At 45.8% G+C, this 27555-nt stretch overlaps 1 protein-coding gene across 9 annotated transcripts in view; it reads right to left on the bottom strand.

The window, feature by feature from the left end:
* REPS1 (RALBP1 associated Eps domain containing 1) overlaps nt 1–17921 on the bottom strand; it is a 97471-nt gene extending 79550 nt beyond the window's left edge. For 3 of the 9 annotated variants that reach the window (XM_063443291.1, XM_063443292.1, XM_063443293.1), the window contains exons 1-2: nt 17772–17906; nt 16983–17136 (exon numbers count right to left, since the gene is read on the bottom strand). In XM_063443291.1, coding sequence (XP_063299361.1) covers nt 16983–17136; nt 17772–17782 — 165 coding nt within the window. In that variant the 5' untranslated portion in view covers nt 17783–17906. Of the gene's footprint in view, nt 1–16982; nt 17137–17771 lie in introns of all 9 variants that reach the window. The other 6 variants (XM_063443296.1, XM_063443295.1, XM_063443298.1 and 3 more) reach the window with 5 other exon arrangements.
* Nucleotides 17922–27555: the final 9634 nt, after the last annotated feature.

Here is a 27555-nt window from a genome sequence, read left to right as displayed (position 1 = left end):
AATAGTGGTAACCTACACTCCCTTTCAAAAATGATTTGTCTTCTGCTTTTTCTTTATCTAAAAAACTATTTGTTAATAACTGTAAAATTATTCGCCCCCTAAAAATAAATTTCGGTTTAAAACTTAAAAACAGTAATTTTACTTACCGTAAATTCCTTTTTTCTTAGTATAGTGGCAGTACTTACAAGTGGGATGTTCCTTAGGATTCTGGACAAGAAGCTCCCCCTTCTTTAGAATTTAAATGCTGTGCTCCGCCTGCTGCCTCCATATAAGCTGTAACTCAGAGACACTCACCAGTAATACAAAAGAACCAAAACGGAGACCGAATGATGCATAGAATTTAATCTATTAGAAAGCGGAGGGAAAGCCAGTACTGCCACTATACTAAGAAAAAAGGAATTTACGGTAAGTAAAATTACTGTTTTTCCCTTCGTATAGTGGCAGTACTTACAAGTGGGATATAGCAAGACCCCTGCAAACAACAAAGGGTGGGAACTCAGCAGGCCACAGCTCGTAGCACCTTACGCCCAAAGCAGCTTCAGATGATGAGAATACGTCCAGCCTACAATGCTTGATAAAAGTATGTAAGGAAGACCAAGCAGCAGCTTTGCAGATGTCTTCAGGTGAGGCGGCTGTTCTTTCAGCCCAGGAGGTCGTCATAGCTCTAGAGGTACGAGCCTTTAAAGGGAAACTAAGGGGAATCCCTTTGGATTGATAAGCCAACCTGATTGTATACGTTAGCCATCAGGCCAAAGAGGGTCCTGAGACAGCACAACCCCTGTTAGCGCCATGAAAGAATACACATAGATCTAAGGATCTAATCCCTGAGTCATCTGAAGACAGATTTTCAGGGATCTTCTAACATCTAGGAGATGTCACATTCTTTCCAGATCCGACGTAGGAAAATGATAAAACCCCGGTAGAACAATAGGTTGGTAATTGCAGCACCAGAAAAAACCTTAGGCAAAAAAGAAGGCTTGGTGTGCAGGACCACCTAGTCGCGATGAAAAAGGTGAATTCCGGAGAGAAAGAGAGAGCTCGGATCACATCTACTCAACTAGCAGAGGCGATATGCACCCGGAAAACCGACTTGAAGGTAAGAACCTTGATAGGAACCAGTAAATGTTCAAATGGTGGTTCACAAAGGGCTCGAAGCACCAGACAGATCCCAAGTAGGGAAAGGTACTACTTAGGAGGCCTCTTAAGCTTTATGGACTTAAGAAATCTTAGAAAAAGCAGGTTTGAGGCAAAGCCACGAACCAGGAAGTGATTTAGAGCTGAAATCTGGCCTTTGAGCGTAAAAACTCCCAGGCCGGCTTCAAACCCATCTTGCAAAAAAAGAAAGACTTTCCAGGATAGAGGCTTTGGCCGGATCCAACCTCGAAGTGAACACCAGGTTCTGAACTTCATCCAAACTCTGAAATAGATTTACGAAGTGGACCAGCGGACAGAAGACAGCAACACATCACATAAAGGTCAGAGAGACCATGGCCTTGAAGGATCACCCTTGCAGCAACCATGCCGTCAGGTGAAAAATATCCAGAGTTTCCACGGGGAGAGTCACATTCTCCAATACTTGAGAAGAGACTGGAGATGCCAACGTGAGATTGTCAAGTTTTCCACTTCCGAAAACCAACTCCTGTTCGGCCAGAAGGGCAGGACTGCCAATAACTTGCCTTCTTCATCTTACTTATGAACAATCCGTGGTATAAGAGCGACAGGAGGGAAAACATAAGCCATGTCGAAGGTCCAAGGTATCGATAGACCGTCTAGGACAACTGGGTACTCTCCTGAATGGAGAGAAGCAAAACATTGAACTTTCCTGTATCTCCTTGTGGCAAACAGGTCTATCTCCGGCCTGCCGAAGCGTGAACCCAGCGCCAAAAAAAAAAAAAAATTTAGCTTGACAGTGCCCAGTCTGCCTGAGACCAAAGTCTACGGCTGAGGCCGTCTGAACTAACTTTAGAGACCCTCTGACATGGGTAGCTGATATAGCGAGAAGATTCGCTTGAGCCCAAGACATATGAGGTAGCAGAGCTCTTGAAGAGCTTTTACCTTCGTGCCACCCTGGCGAAAAAAAAAAAAAACCCACTGTAGTGGCGTCGTCCGACTGAATCCTCATTGCCTGATTTGTGATGGCTGAACGGAAGGAAACCAGTGCCTTCCAAACCGCATTAATCCCTGAAACTTCAGGAAGCGCCTGACTCCACTCTGTTCCAAGACCCTGACGGAACTGAGAAGCTAGATGGGCGCCCCAACCCATCTGGGAGGCATATGTGGATATCACAAACCATTGTTTCTGAGCAAACGATAGGCCCTTTGAGATTTTGCTTCTGTGTTTCCACCAGTTCAGGAGTCCTTTCACCCCTTTGGATAGGTGGAAGGGAGAGTCTAGATCTTCCTGTTTTCGTGTCCATTGGGAAAGGATGTCCCATTGCAATGGTTTTGCTTCTGCCTATGCCCCGGCCACTGCTGGGATTGCAGAAGCGAGGAGGCCTAGAACCTCATAGCATCTCTGATTGAACTTAGGTTTTTATGCAGCTTTGATACGGCTTTTAAAATCCTCATTTGTTTCACTAATGGTAGAAAAAGAGAGAGGGACTGTGAATTTCCTCTAAGACCCAAGAACTCTAGACTTCGTGACGCAGTCAGCTTGGATTTTTCCAGGTTCAGGATCCAACCGTGATCTCTTAAAACCTTCATTGTAATCGTGAGATGAAGATTTAGCAGTTGTCTTTATTGGGCCTTCAGGAACCAAACGTCCAGGTATGAAACAATCGAGATACCTTTCAGACGTAAAACCACTGCTATGGATGCCAGGATTTCCGTAAAAGCTCGAAGAGCTGAGGACAGGCCAAAGGGAAGAGTTTAAATGTAAATGGAGAATCCTTCGCTTTCTTGAAACAAGAATGCTTGGGCACTTCCGGATTTGAACCCGGGACCTCTCGCACCTGAAGCGAGAATCATACCACTAGACCAACAAGCCAGTGTTGCTAGAACCGCAAACCTGAGAAACTTCCGGGAAGATTCTGAAACCGGTACATGGAGATAAGCATATTAAAACCAACTCTGCCATGTAATCTACCTTTGTAAAATGTGTGTCAAAAGACAAAATACGTTCCATACAGAACTTCTGTCATGGTAAGCAGGTGTTTACTAGTTTCCATCTGGTTTTTGAACCAGAAAAAAAAAGGCGTGAGTAAACTCCCTGAAATACCCAACGTTTGGGTACCTCTCTACCACATTTCTTAAAGAAGAATAGAATTTGTTTACTCTTGATGGATAGCTTGACAGTAGGAAGGATGGACGTGGTTTCGATGAAACTTTATTCTGTAACCTTCTGAAATGGTTCTTGTAATCCACCTATGAAGCACTCTTTCCCAGTCTTGGGTGAAGAACCGAAGGCGTCCTCCCATTCTTATGGCGTCAAAACTTCCTCTTTTGTCATGCCTGTTGGATTCCTGTCAAGACCACTGGCTGTTTATTTGAGGTACATAGTTGGACTCCCATACAAGTACTAACCAGGCCCGAGTCTGGATGGCTTCTGAGATCTGACGAGATCAGGGATTTTCAGGCTGGTATGGCCATAAACCATCATGCTTTTGAAACCTGCAAAACCGCCCTGGTAACGAAAGGACCTCTGACCCTTGTACTGAAAACTTTAATATCCCTGGGTTCTTGAATCCAGAGACAGGGCTTTCTTCGTATCAGACATCTGTCTAACAATGTCTTCCAAAGGAGTGCCAAAAAAAAAAAAAAATTTTTTGTTTCTTTCAAAGGGTAATTCACATAAGGATGCCTTAGACGCAGAGTCAGCTGTCCATGTTCGTAGCCAAAGAGCTCTTCTGGCTACTGACGACAAACCCATAATCCTCGCTGATAAACAAAGAAAACTCATCTTTCAGTAGGAACAAGAGATGGGAAGGATCTGTATCAGATTTCCCATAATGGAATTTTCCAGGGCTTGGAGCCAAACGCTCTGAGCTCTGAGAACCGCTGAACCTGCAAATTCAGCTCTGTACTGATATCCTGCGGCCTGGAATATTCTACTACACGAATTTTCGGCCCATTCGTCCATTGGGTCTTTAAGCCCTGAGACTTCGCCAATGGGTATAGTGGTTTTCTTTGATAGCTGGGCAATCTGAACATCCACTTAGGAAGATCTTCCCATTTTTCTCCAGACTGTAGGCTTGATTTGAGCGTACGTCTTTCAAGATTCTTTCATTCTCTATGATGGAGATCCAAGATTTAAGGAGACATTGGGAAACCTTTAACCTTACCCTTGGTAGGTTCAGTTTCTTGTACCGCCGTCGTCACTTCTTTAATAAATTTCTTCAGCTCTTCTGGTGGAAACCCCTCCTCCACACTTGAAGCCAGGCTGGAAATATCCGAAGGCGAAGAGACGTTAGACACAGAAGGAGATCTATTCCTCCTACGCTGTGTGGGCAGTTTCTCCCGAATAGCTTCAAATGTCTGGGACAAATTTTCCTGAAACCAGCCCAGGAAGGATGCCATATCAGTCTGCTCGGCTTTTACTAGCCGATCCGTTGCACACTGATTGCATGTATTTTTGCGACATCCGTCAGGTAGAGGTAACGCACATTCCAGACAACATAAGTGCTTAGATTTACTTGTGGTGTTTGGAACAGAAGTTGACATCTTGTCTATATCTGTCTTATCTGGAGACATAGGACTTATTCTAGAAGCATGCATAAAAACAAAAGGTGAAAAAAAGGAGAGTTCAATAGTTAAACCTCACCTTAAATCACCTAAGATCCGTGTAGGAGGGCAGGTGACACGGAGAACCAGAACTGTACACCCACCCTTGGGGTCAGGAAGGTCCTGCACAGCCATGTATCCAAATTTTAAATTTGGCGCCAAACACAGTTTCGCGCATGCTCAGTAGCGTGATTCTGTGTTTGGTGGAACGCAAAGCCTCCCGGGCGTGCGTTCCACCGCTGTGCACATGCGTAATGAGCAATGAAGGAGAACCGCCAGGGAACTCCGTCAGAAAAAAACACAAAAGACAGTACCCGGTCACGTTCCGTAACGCGAACCCGGAAGTACTGTTGCCGCTCAGTTCCCGCCCGGGAAACTATCAGGCACTCACCTCCCGGTCAGCAACCTGTGCTGAACGCACCAAATCTCCACCTGCACTGTGGGGAAACCTGTCCGTCCCGTTGCCGGGACAAGAAGAACTGGTGAGTGTCTCTGAGTTACAGCTTATATGGAGGCAGCAGGCGGAGCACAGCATTTAAATTCTAAAGAAGGGGGAGCTTCTTGTCCAGAATCCTAAGGAACATCCCACTTGTAAGTACTGCCACTATACGAAGGGAAAAACGGGACTGCATCTGGATCTTCTTTTAAAACATACCAATGTTTTCTAATTATCTTTTGTAAAATTCCATTATTAGAACTAAAATTAAAAATAAAAGGAATTGCTTCATTCTGATATTGCTTGTCTTCAGTGTCTTTTTTCTTTTTATATTTTAATAGAGGCTGTCTTTCTTTTTCAGCAATTTCATTTTCGATAGCATCTAAATCCTCTTTAATATATCCTTTCTCAATAAATTTTGTTTTTAAAATTCTGGCCTGGTTAAAATATTCCTCTTCTTCTGTACAATTTCTCTTAAGTTGTAAAAACTGGCCTTTTGGGATGTTAGTTAACCACGGCTTAAAATGGCAACTTTTTAAATCTATAAAACTGTTAACATCAACACTCTTAAAAAAAGTTTTACTTTTAATTCTATTATTCTCAATGTAAATTAAAAGGTCTAAAAAGTTAACGCTATCTCCACTAATTTCATGTGATAAGTCAATATTATAAGAATTACAATTAAGAGAGAGGATAAAATTCTCCAAAGATTCCCTATTCCCTTTCCAGATTATAAAAATATCGTCAATGTACCTTTTATAGAGGACCAGATTTGCCCAGTGTCCTGATTGGGAATAAATATATTGTTCTTCCCAAAAGTACATGGAAAGGTTTGCATAAATCGGGGCAAATCTGGTCCCCATAGCTGTACCTAAAATCTGTAGATAAAACTTGCTTTCAAACCAGAAAAAATTATTAGTTAAAATAAAATGAATACATTTAATTAAAAATTCAATTTGCATGTTATCCATTTCTCCTGATTTTTCAAGGTAAAATCTCACTGCTTCACAACCTCTTTTATGATCTATAATTGTGTACAGACTTTTTACGTCACATGTCGCCATGATAAAGTCCTCTTCCCATATAAAATCATCTAAAATTTGGAGGAGGCTCATGGTATCTTTTAAGTAAGCCGGACATCCTATTACTTTCTTTTGGAGAAATTGATCTATATATTGGGATAAAGGAAATAAAAGGGACCCTATTCCCGACACAATTGGTCTACCTGGGGGATTTTTAGTGTCTTTGTGTATCTTTGGTAATATATAGATCACAGGGATTCTAGGATATTTAATATTTAAAAATTCATATTCCTTTTTCGTTAGGAAAAGTTCTTTATATTTTAGTTGGATGTCCGGAAGGGGGTTATATTTTAATTCTTTATACGTTTTGTCGTCTTTAAGTTGTCTATGTATTTCTTGTAAATATCTATTCCTATCCCACGCAACCACTCCACCCCCCTTATCCGCTGGTTTAATGACAATTGATTTGTCTGTTTTTAAATCTTTCATTGCTAATTTCTTTTGTTAAATTCTCATGATATTTATTAATAGATTTTATCTTTTTAATATCTTTACAGCATAGTTTTTCAAAGGTTTTCATTACGTCAGATTTATGGTTAATAGGATAAAACGAAGATTTTTTCTTAAGATCGGTATGAATAAAAGAGTCATTAATATAATTTGTCTTATTTTCAATGGAGTCCTTAAAAAAAATTGGTTATATTCAAATGCATGTCTTTAAAAAAAAAAAAAAATTGCTCTTTTGTTTACTTTGAAACCCTACGAGCAAGAGAACGTCCAGTGTCAGGGAACTTTTTATATACTGTATTTTTCGAAATAAACTTAGTTTCTATGGAAACTAAAGTGGTTGTTTTTTTATCTTGCCGGAGGGCATTCAGGCATCTGGACCCAGGGTTAGGTGGAGTGTGTCTGTGCCCTGTCTCCGCGGCAAGCAGTTGTTGTCGGCGTCTCTCAGCCCACCCCACATGCAGGCCATGTTGGGGGTACCTCCGCGTGGTTGCCGCTTTCTAGTTTGCGGATCTGTAGTGGAGTGTGTCCTGGTGTGTGTCGTGGGAGGCAGGTGTATTGGCGATGGGGCCGCTCAGATCCTCCAGCCCAGGCAGTTGCAGGCATCACTTGCCTATGTCCTCGGGTCCCATTACCACTTGAGCCCTCCGGAGCTCCACTTCCCGAAGCCCCTCCGGGTATGTGGACGGTGGGTCACGTTGTATTCTTGTGCAACTCCCTGCCCAGAAGAAGGTTTAGTGCTCCGAGCAGTCTTTGGGGTCTGCGGTGTGGTGTGCCGGGTTGTGTCGTCTGCCCCGGGTGCGCTGAGATAGTTTTGCTGCGGCCATTTTATGCCCTCCTCGTGGTGGTTTGGGAGGTTGGTCGACATGTTTGTTTTCGTCGCTCTCTAGTTTTAACCAGAACGCCGTGAAAATTGCCTCCAACCTTGCCGTGTAATCAGTGTGCGTTGTGCAGTAATCAACAGGTTTCTCCGTGCTCTCCCTGGCTTGGGCATGTGCTTTAATGGTGGCAATCCCTGGGGCATTTAGAGTCTGTGGATTTTCAGGCTTTATTATGGGGTTAGTCGTCTCCAGCGAGGACCGGGATATCCCCCACCGGTCCAGGGGGGAGGTAGCAGGGTTGCCTTTGAGTCTTGTTTGTGAGCGTGACCTCCGTCGGGGAATCGGTCGTCTCCCCCAGACTTCAGATCCCGCTCTGTATCAGGCTGTATGGCCAGCTTAGGCATTATCGCTGCGTCTCGGTTCCCGGACAGGTATCATCTCGTTCCCTGGGCTGTCCTGTGTCGCTTTCCAGGCACTTCGAAATGGTAGCGTGGTTAATTTAATTTAAAATTGGTGTGTTTTGCTCTCTGACGTGGGAGCTCTTAGGAAACACAACCGATCATCTTGGCTGTCAGGCCCCACCCACCTCCAGTTAACTTTCTGATACCTTTACTTCTTATTGCGGTTTTCTGTGTTTATATATCATAGATGCATTTGACAGTTGCTATAAAGTGTATTTTAAATGCAATGTTTATGCACATTATAAACCAACAGGTTAATTCCCATGTTTGTAAAGCCATTCAAAACTCACAAAAATACATGCACCTGACCCGAGTAAAAGAGCATCATACTTCAGACAATGTTTAGGGTTTTGTTTGGTTTTCAAATTAGCAGGTTTAGGAACATACAATGCTACCCCTATTGTAATTAGTATAACAAGGGCTTTCATACAAAAGGAACTGAACTGGAACAAGTTATTACTTTATAAACAATGTATGTCAGTGTTATTCTACAAAATGTTAATCTGTCTACAAAACATAAGGCTGTAGATTGTATAACAATGCCATGTCTTGTGTTCTAGAGACGCCAGTAGTAGGAAATGTAAGCTGTGGTCTTGCTGAGTAAGATGAATTAATATCAGTCTCCACAAAAGAGATAACACAACCAAAACAATTTTACAAACATACTTTTAATGAGGGAAGTTAAAATTATTGGATTTGTTTGAGCATTCTGAACATACAAACAGTATAACTGTATACCAGTATACTATACTGCTGAGAAGTGGTTTAACTCCAAATCTTCATAATAAAAACCAATGCATGGGATGTGTATAAAAAAAATCTCACAATCTGTACACCCTTAGCTACACACCTCTGACTAAGAGCTTTAAAACAAAAAATGTGCCTGTATTGTTCTGTAATACAGTACTATTAAATAACATGGACGTTTATGCTTTCATTGGTAAAACAGATTATATTTGCTGTAATGTTACCTAAACGGTTATAGTAAAGTATTCTAATTCGGTAGGTTTTTCTGTAGCAGGCACCATCCATATGAGCACCAAATAAACCCAGCTTAGATCTGTGAGCAGTACATTTTGTTATCCATACTTACAGGACTTGATATCTAATTATTGGATATTTCTCTAAATAAGGAAAGAACAGCAGAAATAGGTCGCCGGATTGCTTATGGGGGCACCGGTTGGCTGCCTGCCCAAAACGGAAGGAGCCTACTCAGCTTTCGTATCGTTGTTGGGCGAGTGGGATGGAGGGCTGCGAGGGAGAACTGACTTACCTGCTGTTCCAGCATTGCTCCCTCCGAGCATGCCACCAGGAGACAGTAAATGACGTCAGACACCACCACCTGATTGACGTAATTTTTGGTCTCCCAGCAGCATCAGCGGAAGGAGTGTACTGGAACAGCAGGTAAGTCAGTGCTCCCTCGCGCCCACACCCCCTCACAGGTGGTCTTCAAACCCTCACCAAAAAAAATATATTCAACATTATATATGTGCTGGGAGGGAGAGGGGTAAATACTGGAGGTAGTGAAGAGGAGATGCTGGGAGGAGAGGAGAGAAGGAGGAAGAGATGCCGGGGGGGGGGGGGGATGAGGGGAGGGGAAGGAGGGGTAAATGTGAGAGGAGGAGATGCGGGGGGGGGGGTAAATGTGAGAGGAGGAGATGCGGGGGGGGGGGGTAAATGTGAGAGGAGGAGATGCGGGGGGGGGGGTAAATGTGAGAGGAGGAGGAGGTGGTGCTGGGTGGGAGAAGGGTAAATGTGAGAGGAGGAGGAGGTGGTGCTGGGTGGGAGAAGGGGAGAGGAGGAGGTGGTGGGTGGGAGAAGGTGAGAGGAGGAGGTGGTGGGTGGGAGAAGGGGAGAGGAGGAGGTGGTGGGTGGGAGAAGGGGAGAGGAGGAGGTGGTGGGTGGGAGAAGGGGAGAGGAGGAGGTGGTGGGTGGGAGAAGGGGAGAGGAGGAGGTGGTGGGTGGGAGAAGGGGAGAGGAGGAGGTGGTGGGTGGGAGAAGGGGAGAGGAGGAGGTGGTGGGTGGGAGAAGGGGAGAGGAGGAGGTGGTGGGTGGGAGAAGGGGAGAGGAGGAGGTGGTGGGTGGGAGAAGGGGAGAGGAGGAGGTGGTGGGTGGGAGAAGGGGAGAGGAGGAGGTGGTGGGTGGGAGAAGGGGAGAGGAGATGCTGGTGGGTGGGAGAAGGGGAGAGGAGGAGGAGGAGATGCTGGTGGGTGGGAGAAGGGGAGAGGAGGAGGAGGAGATGCTGGTGGGAGAAGGGGAGAAGGGGAGAGGAGGAGGAGATGCTGGTGGGAGAAGGGGAGAAGGGGAGAGGAGGAGGAGATGCTGGTGGGAGAAGGGGAGAGGAGGAGGAGATGCTGGTGGGAGAAGGGGAGAAGGGGAGAGGAGGAGGAGATGCTGGTGGGAGAAGGGGAGAAGGGGAGAGGAGGAGGAGATGCTGGTGGGAGAAGGGGAGAAGGGGAGAGGAGGAGGAGATGCTGGTGGGAGAAGGGGAGAAGGGGAGAGGAGGAGGAGATGCTGGTGGGAGAAGGGGAGAAGGGGAGAGGAGGAGGAGATGCTGGTGGGAGAAGGGGAGAAGGGGAGAGGAGGAGGAGATGCTGGTGGGAGAAGGGGAGAAGGGGAGAGGAGGAGGAGATGCTGGTGGGAGAAGGGGAGAAGGGGAGAGGAGGAGGAGATGCTGGTGGGAGAAGGGGAGAAGGGGAGAGGAGGAGGAGATGCTGGTGGGAGAAGGGGAGAAGGGGAGAGGAGGAGGAGATGCTGGTGGGAGAAGGGGAGAAGGGGAGAGGAGGAGGAGATGCTGGTGGGAGAAGGGGAGAAGGGGAGAGGAGGAGGAGATGCTGGTGGGAGAAGGGGAGAAGGGGAGAGGAGGAGGAGATGCTGGTGGGAGAAGGGGAGAAGGGGAGAGGAGGAGGAGATGCTGGTGGGAGAAGGGGAGAAGGGGAGAGGAGGAGGAGATGCTGGTGGGAGAAGGGGAGAAGGGGAGAGGAGGAGGAGATGCTGGTGGGAGAAGGGGAGAAGGGGAGAGGAGGAGGAGATGCTGGTGGGAGAAGGGGAGAAGGGGAGAGGAGGAGGAGATGCTGGTGGGAGAAGGGGAGAAGGGGAGAGGAGGAGGAGATGCTGGTGGGAGAAGGGGAGAAGGGGAGAGGAGGAGGAGATGCTGGTGGGAGAAGGGGAGAAGGGGAGAGGAGGAGGAGATGCTGGTGGGAGAAGGGGAGAAGGGGAGAGGAGGAGGAGATGCTGGTGGGAGAAGGGGAGAAGGGGAGAGGAGGAGGAGATGCTGGTGGGAGAAGGGGAGAAGGGGAGAGGAGGAGGAGATGCTGGTGGGAGAAGGGGAGAAGGGGAGAGGAGGAGGAGATGCTGGTGGGAGAAGGGGAGAAGGGGAGAGGAGGAGGAGATGCTGGTGGGAGAAGGGGAGAAGGGGAGAGGAGGAGGAGATGCTGGTGGGAGAAGGGGAGAAGGGGAGAGGAGGAGGAGATGCTGGTGGGAGAAGGGGAGAAGGGGAGAGGAGGAGGAGATGCTGGTGGGAGAAGGGGAGAAGGGGAGAGGAGGAGGAGATGCTGGTGGGAGAAGGGGAGAAGGGGAGAGGAGGAGGAGATGCTGGTGGGAGAAGGGGAGAAGGGGAGAGGAGGAGGAGATGCTGGTGGGAGAAGGGGAGAGGAGGAGGAGATGCTGGTGGGAGAAGGGGAGAGGAGGAGGAGATGCTGGTGGGAGAAGGGGAGAGGAGGAGGAGATGCTGGTGGGAGAAGGGGAGAGGAGGAGGAGATGCTGGTGGGAGAAGGGGAGAGGAGGAGGAGATGCTGGTGGGAGAAGGGGAGAGGAGGAGGAGATGCTGGTGGGAGAAGGGGAGAGGAGGAGGAGATGCTGGTGGGAGAAGGGGAGAGGAGGAGGAGATGCTGGTGGGAGAAGGGGAGAGGAGGAGGAGATGCTGGTGGGAGAAGGGGAGAGGAGGAGGAGATGCTGGTGGGAGAAGGGGAGAGGAGGAGGAGATGCTGGTGGGAGAAGGGGAGAGGAGGAGGAGATGCTGGTGGGAGAAGGGGAGAGGAGGAGGAGATGCTGGTGGGAGAAGGGGAGAGGAGGAGGAGATGCTGGTGGGAGAAGGGGAGAGGAGGAGGAGATGCTGGTGGGAGAAGGGGAGAGGAGGAGGAGATGCTGGTGGGAGAAGGGGAGAGGAGGAGGAGATGCTGGTGGGAGAAGGGGAGAGGAGGAGGAGATGCTGGTGGGAGAAGGGGAGAGGAGGAGGAGATGCTGGTGGGAGAAGGGGAGAGGAGGAGGAGATGCTGGTGGGAGAAGGGGAGAGGAGGAGGAGATGCTGGTGGGAGAAGGGGAGAGGAGGAGGAGATGCTGGTGGGAGAAGGGGAGAGGAGGAGGAGATGCTGGTGGGAGAAGGGGAGAGGAGGAAGAGATGCTGGTGGGAGAAGGGGAGAGGAGGAGGAGATGCTGGTGGGAGAAGGGGAGAGGAGGAGGAGATGCTGGTGGGAGAAGGGGAGAGGAGGAGGAGATGCTGGTGGAAGAAGGGGAGAGGAGGAGGAGATGCTGGTGGAAGAAGGGGAGAGGAGGAGGAGATGCTGGTGGGAGAAGGGGAGAGGAGGAGGAGATGCTGGTGGAAGAAGGGGAGAGGAGGAGGAGATGCTGGTGGAAGAAGGGGAGAGGAGGAGGAGATGCTGGTGGAAGAAGGGGAGAGGAGGAGGAGATGCTGGTGGGAGAAGGGGAGAGGAGGAGGAGATGCTGGTGGGAGAAGGGAAGAGGAGGAGGAGATGCTGGTGGGAGAAGGGAAGATGCTGGTGGGAGAAGGGAAGATGCTGGTGGGAGAAGGGAAGATGCTGGTGGGAGAAGGGAAGATGCTGGTGGGAGAAGGGAAGATGCTGGTGGGAGAAGGGAAGATGCTGGTGGGAGAAGGGAAGATGCTGGTGGGAGAAGGGAAGATGCTGGTGGGAGAAGGGAAGATGCTGGTGGGAGAAGGGAAGATGCTGGTGGGAGAAGGGAAGATGCTGGTGGGAGAAGGGAAGATGCTGGTGGGAGAAGGGAAGATGCTGGTGGGAGAAGGGAAGATGCTGGTGGGAGAAGGGAAGATGCTGGTGGGAGAAGGGAAGATGCTGGTGGGAGAAGGGAAGATGCTGGTGGGAGAAGGGAAGATGCTGGTGGGAGAAGGGAAGATGCTGGTGGGAGAAGGGAAGATGCTGGTGGGAGAAGGGAAGATGCTGGTGGGAGAAGGGAAGATGCTGGTGGGAGAAGGGAAGATGCTGGTGGGAGAAGGGAAGATGCTGGTGGGAGAAGGGAAGATGCTGGTGGGAGAAGGGAAGATGCTGGTGGGAGAAGGGAAGATGCTGGTGGGAGAAGGGGGTATACTGCGGGTAGAGAAGGGAAGATGCTGGGGGGAGAAAAGAGGAGAATTAGTTTGGACAACTGTATGAGTTGTTTGTTTTTTTCTAAAACTTAAACCTCAGTATTCAGGTTTAATAGTCGTGATGGGACTTTGAGGAAAAAAGTTGGTTTGTATTGCGGTTTGGGCACAAAAAGGTTCACACTTACCTTACTGCTATATGGGAACAATAAAAAGAGTCTTCAAACCAAAGAACAGAATTGGATAGCTGTTAAACCACAATAGGACATCTAGACACCAGATCTTTAGCTACTAACAGAACATCTGGAAAATCTACTGGTTTTCACGTAGGTCATAATATGCTTCTCCACCATTTAACAAAATAACCAACTTTCTTCTGGTAGATAAGCCTGGTAAGGAGCAAAGCTAAAATGTTTTTCACGTGCTCTCACATGATCCCACCACATATGGGAAAACCATATACACAGAAACCATCCAACAATCTCAAAATAGAATTCATCAACGTACTGCATATATTGATATCAAATTTTCAATTAAAAAAATATATATATATAAAAATCTTTGAAAAGAATAAACTAGAGTTCATAAAAGTAAAAATATTGGAAGCATAGAAAAGGTATATTTTAGGATCCTAAATTAATTGCTTAAACCCACAATTTGTAAACATGGTCTACATGAAAACTCTGGGCCGAAACCTAAAATTCATGATGCCCTTGCCCGAAAACTACTTTTTTCCCCAAATGATTTAAAAAAAAATATTAAAAAAAAAAAAAAAAAAATAGGAACAACAGACTTTTTAATTAATCTAATACGGAAAAACTTCCCTTCTGCCCCCCCCCCACCACCCCCCATAGTGTTATTTTTCTCTCCCCCTCCGTCCCCCACATAGTGTTTTTTCCCTCCCCCTCCATCCCCCATAGTGTTCATGTTATTATTACTACTACTACTATCTTACATTGTGATATATAATCATCTGAATTGTTAATGAAAGCATGTCTGTTAAACTATGCACTACAAAAATAAATGTTAAATAAAGTTTAGTTTTTTTTTTTGTTTTTTTTTAAAGTGGCACTATAGTCACCCAGACCTCTTCAGCTCAATGAAATTGTCTGGGTGCCAGGTCCCTCAGGTTTTAACCCTTCACATGTAAACATAGCAGTTTCAGAGAAACTATGTTTACATAGCAGGGTTAATCCAACCTTTAGTGGCTGCCTTCCTGACAGCCACTAGAGGTGCATCTGCGACGCTGGATGCGAAATTCGCATCCAGCGTGCAGAACGTCCATAGGAAAGCATTAAGAAATGCTTTCCTATAGACAGTTTGAATGCCGCGCATGCGCATTCCGTTCCACTCGGGAGCCGACGTTGGCGGGGAAGGAGAGGAAGCCCGGCGCTGGATAGAGGTAAGCTAATGAAGGTATTTTAACCCCTTCAGTGCCACGGGAGGAGGACCCTGAGGGTGGGGGCACCCTTAGGGCACTATAGTGTCAGGAAAGCAGCTTTGTTTTCCTGACACTATAGCGATCCTTTAATTTCAGCAAGTTTAACCCGTTTTCGTCCGAAACGGGATAGGCCCATTTTCGGCCAAAATTTTGGTGCATCCCTAATGATCAGGGAACATCTTACAGGGTTATTCGGGACAATTGAAATGTAAGTCAAAGTGAATTTCGAATTTAAGCTTAAAGTAGTCAAACTGGAAATATTCCCTGAGTTAGCTATGCTTCCATTTTGGCAAAATTAACATTTTAATTCACTTTGAATTCTGACTTTAGTGAATAACTAACAGGGTTATTCAATTAAGTTAGATTTTACAGTGATTTCAAAGTGAATTTAAAATTTAAGACTGGAGTAGCAGAACCAAAAGCAGAAAGAATTGTGTCAGTTCAGCTATTTTGACCTTACATTTGAAATTCACATGGAATTAACTTTCAATTCCCACTTTAGAGCAGAGCTCGATAAATGCCATGGTGATCAGCAAATTTGTCCTGGTGCCTGGGATTTGTGAACCTGTTCAGCCCCTGTGGTGACCTTGAGAGTGGAGGCAGGCAGGCGGATATTTGACTCATGGAGAGCTGAGAGAGGGAGGTGGGCAGCTAAATCTGCCTGTACTACTCCCTTGCGCCCCCCCCCCCAATGATGCCGGGAGCTTGGTTATCACATCAGTCTGGCCCTGCATCCCTAAATAGCGCTCTAGGGAGCAGAGCAAGGAGATGATGGCAACTCCACTGTACCCCAGGGAAAGCTGATCCATTCCAGCTCTCCAGTAGTGAAGCTGGGTGGATTTAAAAAAAAAATCCCTATTGTGAGCATTAACGTAGGTTCTGCACACTGTGCAGCACTGACCCAGGAAGAAGTTCTACAGGTTGTCTGAGTGACTGTCACTAGGGGTTTTAACAGACAGCAATGTAAACATGGCCCTTTGTCTGAAAAACATGCAGGGACAGTATATAGACTTCAGAACAAATACATTAGTAGTGGTTCTGGTGACTATAGTGTCCCTTTAAGAATTGTATTTTTGACGTTGAAAAGTCTGGTTGCTAGATTTCAAGCAAATTTGTCAAACCCTTCTTTAGTAAATAGTGTTTCTGTCCTCAGAGAAGAATATTTCAAGAAATAAAGGGACAGTGACAGGATGATAACAATAAGTTTGACCCAAACCGAATATCGCCTTAAGTGTCTGTGGGACACACTCTGGACACCCTAATTCTCTGTATTGCTAGTGCAGGGATTAAAATTTCACACTACCAATATGATTTGTATGATATTCCGCATGTAGTGATTGGTGAACATTAACAAGCTATGGTTTTACAAAACATCTTATACTATAATATTCATGAATACATAAAAGTCTTGTGTATCAAAAACATGAAATATGCCATAAGGGATGTGATCAATTATATAATGTTGCCCTTTTAAGCACTGTGCACATCTAATTGGGTAGTTTTAGCCACTTACAGAAGGGTATACCGTAGGTTTACATGCATACCTGGTTCTCCCCTGCATTAAAAAATAGCTGCTACATAACATGTCATATGAAGGGACCTAACCCTGTTTTTAATTTCCCACTTTCAGTTTAGACATGTTGCTGAATTGTTTATAAATACTTTTGTTACTTCATATATTAAAGAGTTGCTGCAAGAGTAAATGAAAGATGTACAAGCAAAGTTAATGGAGATGAAAGCAACTTTGAACAATGACTGTATAGAATACACATCTTTAGAAACTTTTATAAACCAGCAGAAATAAACAAATACAGGTCAATTTCAATTGTGCAATTATTAACATTCATTATCCAATGAATATCGGTGTATAATCACAGTTCACATTGAAAGAAATGTTGCAAACTGTAGCAACAATTATTAAAAGTCAGTAATTCCATCTCTTTCCTCATCTCCTTTCCTACATCCTGATATTGTTGTTCATGTCTTCCCTTCCCAGATAACTTGAACTTGCCTACCTAATGAATATTAATACAGTGCTACTAAAATTAAAGACACATATAATAATAATGAGCCATTTGTTTTTCTTTTCAGGGTGTGCAGGGTAAGCCAAATTACACATCAATTGAATGGATACACCTATAGAAAATATTCCAATTAAAAAATAAATTATAGGTGAAGGTTTAGCTTCAATGATTCACAAGAGACCATTTTTGTAGCATATCCAAATGTTAGTTTACCTGAAGGGACACTTCACTGGGAAGCTGAGCAGCCCTGAAAAGCTCCAGCACCCGCCCATTGGAGGCAATCTTCTTGGTGCTGTCAGTATCACAGTAGGCGAAGAGATCCGAATAATATTTCTGTTCAACATCGCTCAAAGACAGTCCTTCCATGCTTTACAGGGAGAAGAGAAAGTGCTAGTTCTTAAAGCCACTAAATCACATTAAATTAAATTAAATTAAATAAAAACAAACCACCCCCACACTGAGTTTTCTAGATAGGGATAACCCTGGAATAGTTAGCACAGCATGGGCAATGCCTGGACCAATGGATCTGCTACCCTAAATATTATCACAGTGTCCAGGGACAGGGAGGCTGCTGCCCTGTGTCAGAGGCCAGGCTAGCTAGTGATGGAGAGAGGCTGGCTAGTGATGGAGAGAGGCTGGCTAGTGATGGAGAGAGGCTGGCTAGTGATGGAGAGAGGCTGGCTAGTGATGGAGAGAGGCTGGCTAGTGATGGAGAGAGGCTGAGCTGCAGAGGATGCAGACCAGGAGAGGTCCAGGCTGGGTGTGGGAGCAGCAGGTGGGTTCCCAGCCCCTCAACTCTATGGGGGGATAACTAAGTCCTGCACAGAGGCTGTGGCAGTGCCAGTCAGCACGCCCGGGTGTAGGGGCAGAGGGATTCCCCGTCCCCTGCGGGAGGGACAGCTATGTGTGGCACACAGGGCGCTCCGTTGACTAGTCCAGCTAGGGGGCACTTCCTGTCTGTCCCCTCCCCGCGGACACACTGACGGCGCACTGTGCGCTCACGCTGAAGCCATAGAGCAGGAGAGGAGCGGTAGAGCTGCGCCCCCGGGCTGACGTCGTCGCACACACAAGTCCGCAAAAGACGTGAGGCTTGGGAGCCGGATGCAGCGAGGGAAACCCTTTAGTTGCCGTGTCAGACTGAGCTGGGAGGATGCGGCAGGTCACACAGCGACCTCTGGCGGCCGGGAGGAATGGACGGGTCCAGTGGGGCTCAATGTGAAAGGAAGCGGAGAGAGCTGGGAGATTGCAGGCACGGCGGGCAGGCCAATCCAGGGTTATGACGTAGAAATCACAGGCCGTCCTCGAGATCTGCTAATAGGCAAAGAACGCCGCTCTGGTTTACGGTGCCCTAAACGAAAATGGCTGCTAGCGCCTCGTTATACATCCTCCATCCTGATCCCTATTGGTCAACGAACCAACAGCCGCTAATTTCATATTCCAATCTAGAGATTTCATTGCCAGAGTGAGGACCCTACAGATCTGAATCCACAAACTTTACTAACTTTAAATGAAGATTCAATTAGTTTAAAGTGGCCATGGTGCATGGAGTTTACCTGTTCTACGTTAAATGTTGTATATATTGTGTATTAATATTGTTTTTGTATTTTATTGTACCATAACGTATCAATGCAATGTTTTGTGGACCCAGGACATACTTGAAAACTTCCTGGTAAAATATTTTATAAATAAATATATAGAGTCGTGGGGGGAATGTGTGGGAACTCACCCAAGATTTCAACCACCACTCCCTCAAAAAATGTTTAATACAGTATATATATATATATACACCCTGCTTTTGTGAGCTCACACAGGGTTATGCAAGTCCCCATTGAATGCTTCCACCTGCGCTCAGGTGTGAACACGAAATTGTGGTGAAACAGTTGATTCTGCGTCACTAGAAGTGATGTGGTCCAGACTAATTTTTATTTTTTGGGGGGGGCGGGGGGAGGATTTTGTAAAAGGAGATACATCTTTACATTTCCATTAGTTATAAGCATTCCTAGGTGAGACATAATGACAGAATATCAAAGCAATAACATCAGAATTGTGCAATTGTTCTCCAGTTTTAATGGTTTCTCAATGGTAAAAAGTTATCAGAATATGTACAGTAAAACAATTAACGGTTAAATGAAAGGTGAAGACTTAAAGGACCACTCTAGGCACCCAGACCACTTCAGCTTAATGAAGTGGTCTGGGTGCCAGGTCCTTCTAGGGTTAACCCATTTTTTCATAAACATAGCAGTTTCAGAGAAACTGCTATGTTTGTGAATGGGTTAAGCCTTCCCCTATTTCCTCTAGTGGCTGTCTCACTGACAGCCGCTAGAGGCGCTTGCGTGATTCTCACTGTGAAAATCACAGTGAGAGCACGCAAGCGTCCATAGGAAAGCATTATGAATGCTTTCCTATGTGACCGGCTGAATGCGCGCGCAGCTCTTGCCGCGCGTGCGCATTCAGCCGACGGGGAGGAGAAGAGGAGGATCGGAGGAGGAGAGCTCTCCGCCCACCGCTGGAAAAAGGTAAGTTTTTACCCCTTTCCAGAGCCGGGCGGGAGGGGGTCCCTGAGGGTGGGGGCACCCTCAGGGCACTCTAGTGCCAGGAAAACGAGTATGTTTTCCTGGCACTAGAGTGGTCCTTTAAACAATGGGGGTTGAGGGGGCTTATTATGGATGATAGTCATCTGTATACCATAGGTTTAGAGGTATTGTGTTGTAGTTGGTTATATTGTGTTATAGTGTGACTGAATCTCTGAGAGAGATATAGACTCATTCAGATGAAACTGAGTGTCAAACTGCAAATGACACTCTTACTGCTAGATGGAAAATCGAGACAGGAGATTGTCAGCTGGAAATTTGACTAACTGAAAATTCAAAAAGTAAATAAATCAATAAATGGGTAAGTGAAAGGATTAATGCCTATCAACCCACTCCAAAACTAAAGAGTTGTGGTCAAAAACAGATAAGAAATAACTAAAGCCAAGTGGCTAAACCTCCATACCCCTGGTTTAAAGAATTCCTTTCTTCTTCAGACTCTAGACTTTAATTCTATTTGCACGGTCAATGTCTGAAAAGTAAATAATTATATTAATAAACCGGGAAATCAGTCGAGACCAAATGACATCTGTACACCCTCAGTAAGGTAGATAGCTTAAATGGTATGCCCTGAATAGCGAGAGAAGCTAACTTATCAATCTGGGAGACGGACAAGCACATTAATAGTAAGTGGAGAGATGAACTTCTGTGGAAACTTAAAATCCAAAGTCCACACAGTGTTGCTGTAACTAGATACTGTGGTTAATATTATCATACAGAAATGAAACAATGTATCTAAATTGCCACTAGCTACAGGCAGGGGCTAATACTGTGACGAGCAGTAATGATTCAGTCTGTGAATGTAGCGGTACTTACCTTATCCGGGGGCCGGCAGAGGTCCTCTATTCCCGCGCGCGGTCCTCTACGAGCTGCACGCGGCTCGTTTAATGTTCTGACGAAGGCGGGCACAGTGGGAGCCAAAATTTAAAACGGTCTCCCATTGGCCCCTGTCATCCTACATTCCCCATACACTCACCTTTTGGGGGCGTGGATATGACAGGGGCCAATCAAATTAAATACTATGGTATTTATACTTATCTCTCCCTTAACTCCCTGCCCTATCGTGGTTTCAGTTTCAGTTCCCTTTAGCGCTTGTTGTGTTCAGTTGTGATTTTTCGTACTTGACCATGGCTTTGTATCTGACTCCGCTTATCTCTTTATCCCTGTTTGTACTGTTTGCCAGCTTACTGATTACTGTGTACCAGACCTTGGCTCGTTCTTGTTTTCGCTGTCTCTTTGTATCCTTGACCTTGGATCGTTCCTGACTCTGTATTTCTCTCTTCTACGTCTAGTACGGCCATTCTAAGGTCCGGTAAGACGTATCTCTGCTCTATTTTGGCAATTGTTGGATTAAATCTTGCAAGTTGGGGTAAACTACCGTGACATTACGATAGGGCCTTGGACCCCGCAGATTTAGCTCAGCAAATGGCTTCTCGTGAGGCTAGATTTGTAGAGCAGGATCACCATATGGATCAGATAGCCCAGGCCCTCCAGACACTTTTATCTAGAACTACTCCGGTAACCGTACCAGATCCTCCTGCACCTCTTGTCCCAGATGTATCTACCATGCCTAATGCCTCTGCACATTTAACCCCTCCTCCTAGGTATGGAGGGGAAGCTAAGACATGCAGGGGTTTCATTAATCAAGTGGAATTCCACTTTGAGATGTATCGACGTTCTTTTCCCACTGATAAGTCTAAAGTTGGGTTCCTTATGCACCAACTTGCTGATAAAGCACTTGAGTGGGCAAATCCTATTTTGGAGGCTAATGGACCTATGGTGCATGATTTCAATAGCTTTCTTATGGCTTTTCGTAGAACCTTTGACACAACTAAAAGGTCAAAGAATGCCGCCAGAGCATTAATGAGAATCAAACAGGGATCTAGGTCTGTTGCTGACTATGCTATTCAGTTTCGTACCCTTGCTTCACATGTAGATTGGACCAACAATGGGCTAACTACTGCATTTACGGAAGGTTTATCTGACACTATATTGGATGAGGTAGCGGCTAGGGATCTTCCTATCCCATTAGAGGACCTTATCGACTATCTCATTGATATAGACAATAGGATTCGCGACAGACTCTATACTAAGAATAGGAATAGACATTTTGTTACACTAAATACTCCTAGAGTTACTAATCCTGAGAGTTTCAAGGTATCAGAGGAGGAACCTATGCAATTATGGGTTGCCAAACTCTCTTATGCTGAAAAATTGTATAGGAGAAAGGAGGGACTTTGCCTGTATTGTGGTAGGAAGGGCCATATGCTAAAAGAATGTCCCGTGCTTCCGGGAAACTATCGCACCTAAGACCGTATAGGGGACTGGCCTTGGGTGCGATATCTAAGTCCCCAAAATTGCCTCTTAACCGATTACTTCTTCCTGTTTCTCTGCATATGGAAAAGAATTGCATAGCTGGGGACATACTAGCCCTGGTCGATTCAGGGGCAGCTGAGAATTTCATAGATTCTGGTTTTGTTAGGGAAAACAATATACCCATTAGAGAGAAGAAGACACCCTTGGCTGTTGAGGCCATAGATGGTAGACCATTATGCTTCCCAGTTATTACTCATGAAACCGAACCGTTGCATATGTATACAGGCATTTTACACTTGGAAACCATTCGGTTTCAGGTCATTACCTCTCTTTCTCACATCGTGTTAGGGTACCCGTGGTTACATTCTCACAATCCCATTTTTGACTGGGAGTCCGGACAAATAGTATCTTGGAGTGATACATGCCAAGAGTCTTGTATCGTTAAAATCACCCCTTTAAATTCTATTAATGTTCCTACTACTCCTCCTTTGTCTACTGTTATACCTCCTCAGTACTTATCTCTCAAGACTGTCTTCGATAAAAGGGAGGCAAAGTACCGCCTCATAGACCCTACGATTGTGCTATCGATTTATTGCCTGGCACTATACCTCCTAAAGGTAGGGTGTATCCTTTACCTCCTCAAGAAAACCGTGTCATGGAGGAATATATTAAAGAATCTCTACAAAAGGGGTTTATAAGGAGATCCTCTTCTCCGGCTGGGGCTGGGTTCTTCTTTGTGTCGAAAAAGGAGGGTGATTTGAGATCTTGTATCAATTATAGGGGTTTAACCCCTTAAGGACCAAAATTCTGGAATAAAAGGGAATCATGACATGTCACACATGTCATGTGTCCTTAAGGGGTTAAATAAAATCACCGTAAAAATGCTTACCCTATACCTTTAATCACAGAATTATTTGACAGACTCAAACACGCTACTGTGTTTACTAAACTGGACCTTAGAGGTGCATACAATCTAATACGTATAAAGAAGGACCATGAATGGAAAACTGCATTCAATACTAACACTGGTCATTACGAGTACACTGTGATGCCATTTGGTCTTTGTAATGCACCAGCAGTGTTTCAAGAATTTATTAATGACGTCTTACGGGAGTTTATTCACACATTTGTAATAGTGTACTTAGACGACATATTAATATATTCAACGAATTTGCATACTCATCATATGCATGTTAAAACTGTTTTGAAAACCCTTCTTGTTAATGGACTTCATTGTAAACTAGAAAAATGCTTATTTGATCAATCCAAAATCCAGTTCTTGGGGTATTTAATTTCTGCTAAGGGTTTTCGTATGGATCCCCAGAAGCTTTCTGCTGTCATAGAATGGCCTCCACCTCAAGGTTTGAGAGCTATTCAGCGTTTTCTTGGATTTGCTAACTATTATAGGCGCTTTATTAAAGGTTTTTCTTCTATTGTAGCGCCCATAACCCGTATGACTAAAAAGGATGGTAACACTTGTGTCTGGTCCCCAGAGGCGCTTGAGGCTTTTGAATTTCTTAAGACTACGTCCGCCTCTGCTCCTATTTTACAGCATCATGTCCCTTCTTTGCCCTATATTCTTGAAGTTGATGCTTCTGATATTGGGGTAGGTGCTGTCTTATCTCAAAGAGAATAACCTGAAAAGCCATTACATCCTTGTGGCTTCTTTTCCAAACAGATGTCCAAAGCCGAAAGGAATTATGACATAGGCAATCGAGAACTCCTTGCTATTATTTTAGCACTTAAAGAGTGGAGACATCTATTAGAGGGAACTAAGGATCCCATCCTAATTTTTACGGATCACAAAAACCTTTCCTACCTCAGTGAAGCCAAAAGATTGTCTTCTAGGCAGGCCAGGTGGTCACTGTTTTTATCTCATTTCAATTATATCATCACCTACAGACTCACTAAAGCCGACGCTCTGTCCAAGCAATTCGAAACTACCTACAAACAAGAGTTTGATGATACCCCTGTCATTCCCCTGGACAGAATAATAGCTACTATGGTTCTATCCATTTCTTCTTCACTCTTGCAAGTTATACAGGCTAAACAAAACTTGGCACCTAGAGAGAGACCTGCTGATAAACTGTTCATTGATGTCCCCGAAAGACATGACATTATGTCATTATATCATGACACCAAAACTGCTGGAAATCCTGGTATTTCTAAAACCTTATCAGCAGTTTCTAGATACTTTTGGTGGGCTTCCTTACGCAAGGACGTAACCGATTACGTACAGGCATGTACTACTTGTGCCAGTATGAAGTCTTCTCATAGAGTTCCTTGTGGGTTGTTGAGGCCTTGGTCCAATCTATCCATGGATTTTATTGTTGAATTGCCCCCTTTGAATGGTAAAACAGTCATCCTGATGATAGTGGATCGGTTTTCTAAGATGGCTCATTTTGTGTCTCTTGTCAAATTGCCCTCTTCCAAGGAACTTTCTTCTATCTTCGCCAGGGAAATGTTGCATGGTATTCCTAAATCGATTGTATCCGATAGGGGTAGCCAATTTATCTCAAGATTCTGGAAAGCCTTTTGTTCAGAGATGGGTATTTCTCTCTCATTTTCCTCCGCTTACCACCCCCAGTCTAATGGAGCTGCTGAACGTGCCAACCAATCCCTAGAGCAGTATCTTTGTTGTTTCGTATCCCACCATCAGAACAATTGGGCTGACCTTCTTCCTTGGGCTAAGTTTGCTTGTAATAACGCTGCTCATGAATCTTCCGGTAAAAGCCCTTTTTACGTTGTTTATGGACGGCATCCTGTTGTTCTTCCAGCTGCATTCTCCTTACAGGGCATGCCAGTTCTGGATGAGCATTTGGCTGGTTTACGTACTACTTGGGAGCAGGTTCAGCGTTCTTTGGTGACCTCCACTGCTCGCCAAAAGGTTCAAGCTGACAAGCATCGCAAGGTGGCTCCATCCTTTGTCGTGGGGGAGAGGGTTTGGCTTTCCACTCGCAATATTCGCCTTCGTGTGCCTTCTATGAAGTTGGCTCCTCGTTTTATCGGTCCTTTTCGTATCTTACATAAAGTTAATCCTGTTTCGTATGCCTTGGATCTTCCTAGGAACCTACGTATTCCTAATGTCTTTCACACCTCCTTGTTGAAACCCATCCTGTGTAACCATTATACCCGGCATGTTCCCCCTCCCCCTCCTGTTTCTGTGGAGAGTCATGAGGAGTTCGAAGTAGCTGCTGTGCTTGACTCTCGTTTTCTCAGGGGTCTCCTCCAGTACCTGGTGCATTGGAGGGGCTATGGACCTGAGGAACGCAGTTGGATTTCCGCTGAGGCTGTTCACGCTCCTCGCCTTGTGCGTTCCTTCCATTCTCGTTTTCCTTGCAGGCCAGGCCCTCCCCGCCCAGAGGGCGTGTCTTCGGGGGGGGGGGGGGTACTGTAGCGGTACTTACCTTATCCGGGGGCCGGCAGAGGTCCTCTATTCCCACACGCGTCTCTTTCAATGTTCTGACGAAGGCGGGCACTGATCGCGAGATGCGGTCACGTGTCCCGCCTAGCTCTAAGAGCGCGCCGCCCGTCTCGGGCGCGCTCTTAAAGGGACAGTGGGAGCTGAAATTTTAAATGGTCTCCCATTGGCCCCTGTCATCCCACATTCCCCATACACTCACCTTTTGGGGGCGTGGATATGACAGGGGCCAATCAAATTAAATACTATGGTATTTATACTTACCTCTCCCTTAACTCCCTGCCCTATCGTGGTTTCAGTTTCAGTTCCCTTTAGCGCTTGTTGTGTTCAGTTGTGATTTTTCGTACTTGACCTTGGCTTTGTATCTGACTCCGCTTATCTCTTTATCCCTGTTTGTACTTGTGGCTGTCAGGATCGGGACAGGGATCCAACACGCAGAGTACAAAGAGTGGAAAGGTACGTATACCGGGCCTTAGGATGGCCGGACTAACGTACCGAGAGTAATAGAGAATAGTCAGAGACAAGCCGAGGTCGAGGGAACGGGAAGACAGATAAGCGAGAGACAAGCCGGGTCAAGGGAGAACAGAGAAGCAGGGAAGTACAACAAGCCGAGTCAAAACCAAATAGAGCAAACTAGAATACCAGAGCACTGAGTGACTAGACAAGCTAGAACCACGACAGGGCAATGAGCTGAAGAGAGAAGTAAGCTTAAATACCCTGGCTCCGGATGGTAAGCACGCCTCTGACAAGTGCCGATTGGATATCGGACACTTGAGTGACAGGTCGCTCGTGATAGCGTCATGACGTCACGTATTGAGCGTCCTGCTAGAAAAGGACGTGGATTCCTCGCGGCCGGTGTTTAAGTGGCTGGATGAACCGCGAGGAACGGAGGAAACAGCTCGCCTGGACGGATAAACCATCAAGTCTCTACCTCCCTTAGAGGTAGAGACCTCAGGTACCCTGACAGTACCCCCCCTCTCAGATACGCCCACCGGGCGGAAGGAACCGGGGCGAGATGGGAAGCGAAGGTGAAATGCTCTGCGAAGGCGAGAAGCATGAACGTCCTCCTGAGGTACCCAACTCCTCTCCTCAGGACCATATCCCCTCCAGTTGACCAGATATTGCAATTTTCCCCTTGAAATTCTGGAATCAACGATGGAGCTGACCTCGTACTCCTCCCGACCCTCCACCTGAACAGGACGAGGCGAGGAGACCTTAGAGGAGAATTTGTTGCAAATAAGAGGTTTCAACAAGGAGACATGAAAAGAGTTAGGAATGCGTAAGGCAGGTGGCAGAGCAAGGCGATACGCAACCGGATTGATACGAGTGAGAACCCTGTAAGGGCCTATGTAGCGAGGAGCAAATTTCATAGATGGAACTTTTAGTCGAATATTCTTAGTACTTAACCATACCCTATCCCCAGGAACAAAAACAGGAGCTGCTCTTCTATGCTTGTCAGCGTGTTTCTTGAACAACGAGGAACTATGTAACAGAATTTGCCGAGTCTGATCCCATAATTTCTTCAGGTTGGCGACATGATCATCAACCGACGGTATCCCCTGAGAAGAGGAAACCGAAGGAAAAATCGAAGGATGAAAGCCATAGTTCATGAAGAAAGGGCTAGAGCGAGTTGAATCGCAAACAAGGTTATTGTGTGCGAACTCCGCCCAAGGAATCAGACCGACCCAATCGTCCTGGTGTTCGGAAACAAAGCAACGCAGATACTGTTCGATCTTTTGATTGGTACGTTCAGCAGCTCCGTTAGACTGAGGGTGATAGGCCGAGGAGAAGTTCAATTTGATGCCCATTTGAGAACAAAAGGATCTCCAGAAACGTGAGACAAATTGAGAGCCTCTATCAGAAACAATCTCCGAAGGAATCCCATGTAGGCGAAAAACCTCTCTTGCAAAAATCTCCGCCAATTCAGGAGAAGTCGGAAGTTTAGGTAATGGCACGAAATGGGCCATCTTAGTAAATCTATCCACCACCGTGAGAATAACAGTCTGTCTCTTGGAAGCAGGCAAATCAACGATAAAGTCTATGGACAAACAGGACCAAGGTTTCTCAGGAATGTCCAAGGGGTGTAAGAGGCCACATGGAGATGCATGAGGTAGTTTAGTCTTGGCACAAGTTTCACAAGCTGCGACGAACTCCTCAATATCTTTTCGAAGTGAAGACCACCAGAAATCCTTGGATATCAAAGAGTATGTCTTGCGAATACCAGGATGACCAGCTATTTTACTTTCGTGAAAACATTGTAAGAGCTCCAGTTGAAGTTCAGGAGGAACAAAGTTTCTTCCCTCAGGAGTGTTTTCGGGAGCTAGATGTTGTGACTTCAAGATCTGGTCAAGTAGCGGAGAATGAATTTTGAGACTGGTATTAGCAATAATATTGCATTTGGGTACAATGGAGGACATAAGTGGTTCAACTGAAGCAGAGGGTTCATATTGGCGAGATAGCG

This window comes from Pelobates fuscus, chromosome 2 (genome assembly GCF_036172605.1).
Source record: "Pelobates fuscus isolate aPelFus1 chromosome 2, aPelFus1.pri, whole genome shotgun sequence".
Classification (NCBI taxonomy): domain Eukaryota; kingdom Metazoa; phylum Chordata; class Amphibia; order Anura; family Pelobatidae; genus Pelobates; species Pelobates fuscus.
This window is presented reverse-complemented; position numbering and strand designations above follow the sequence as displayed.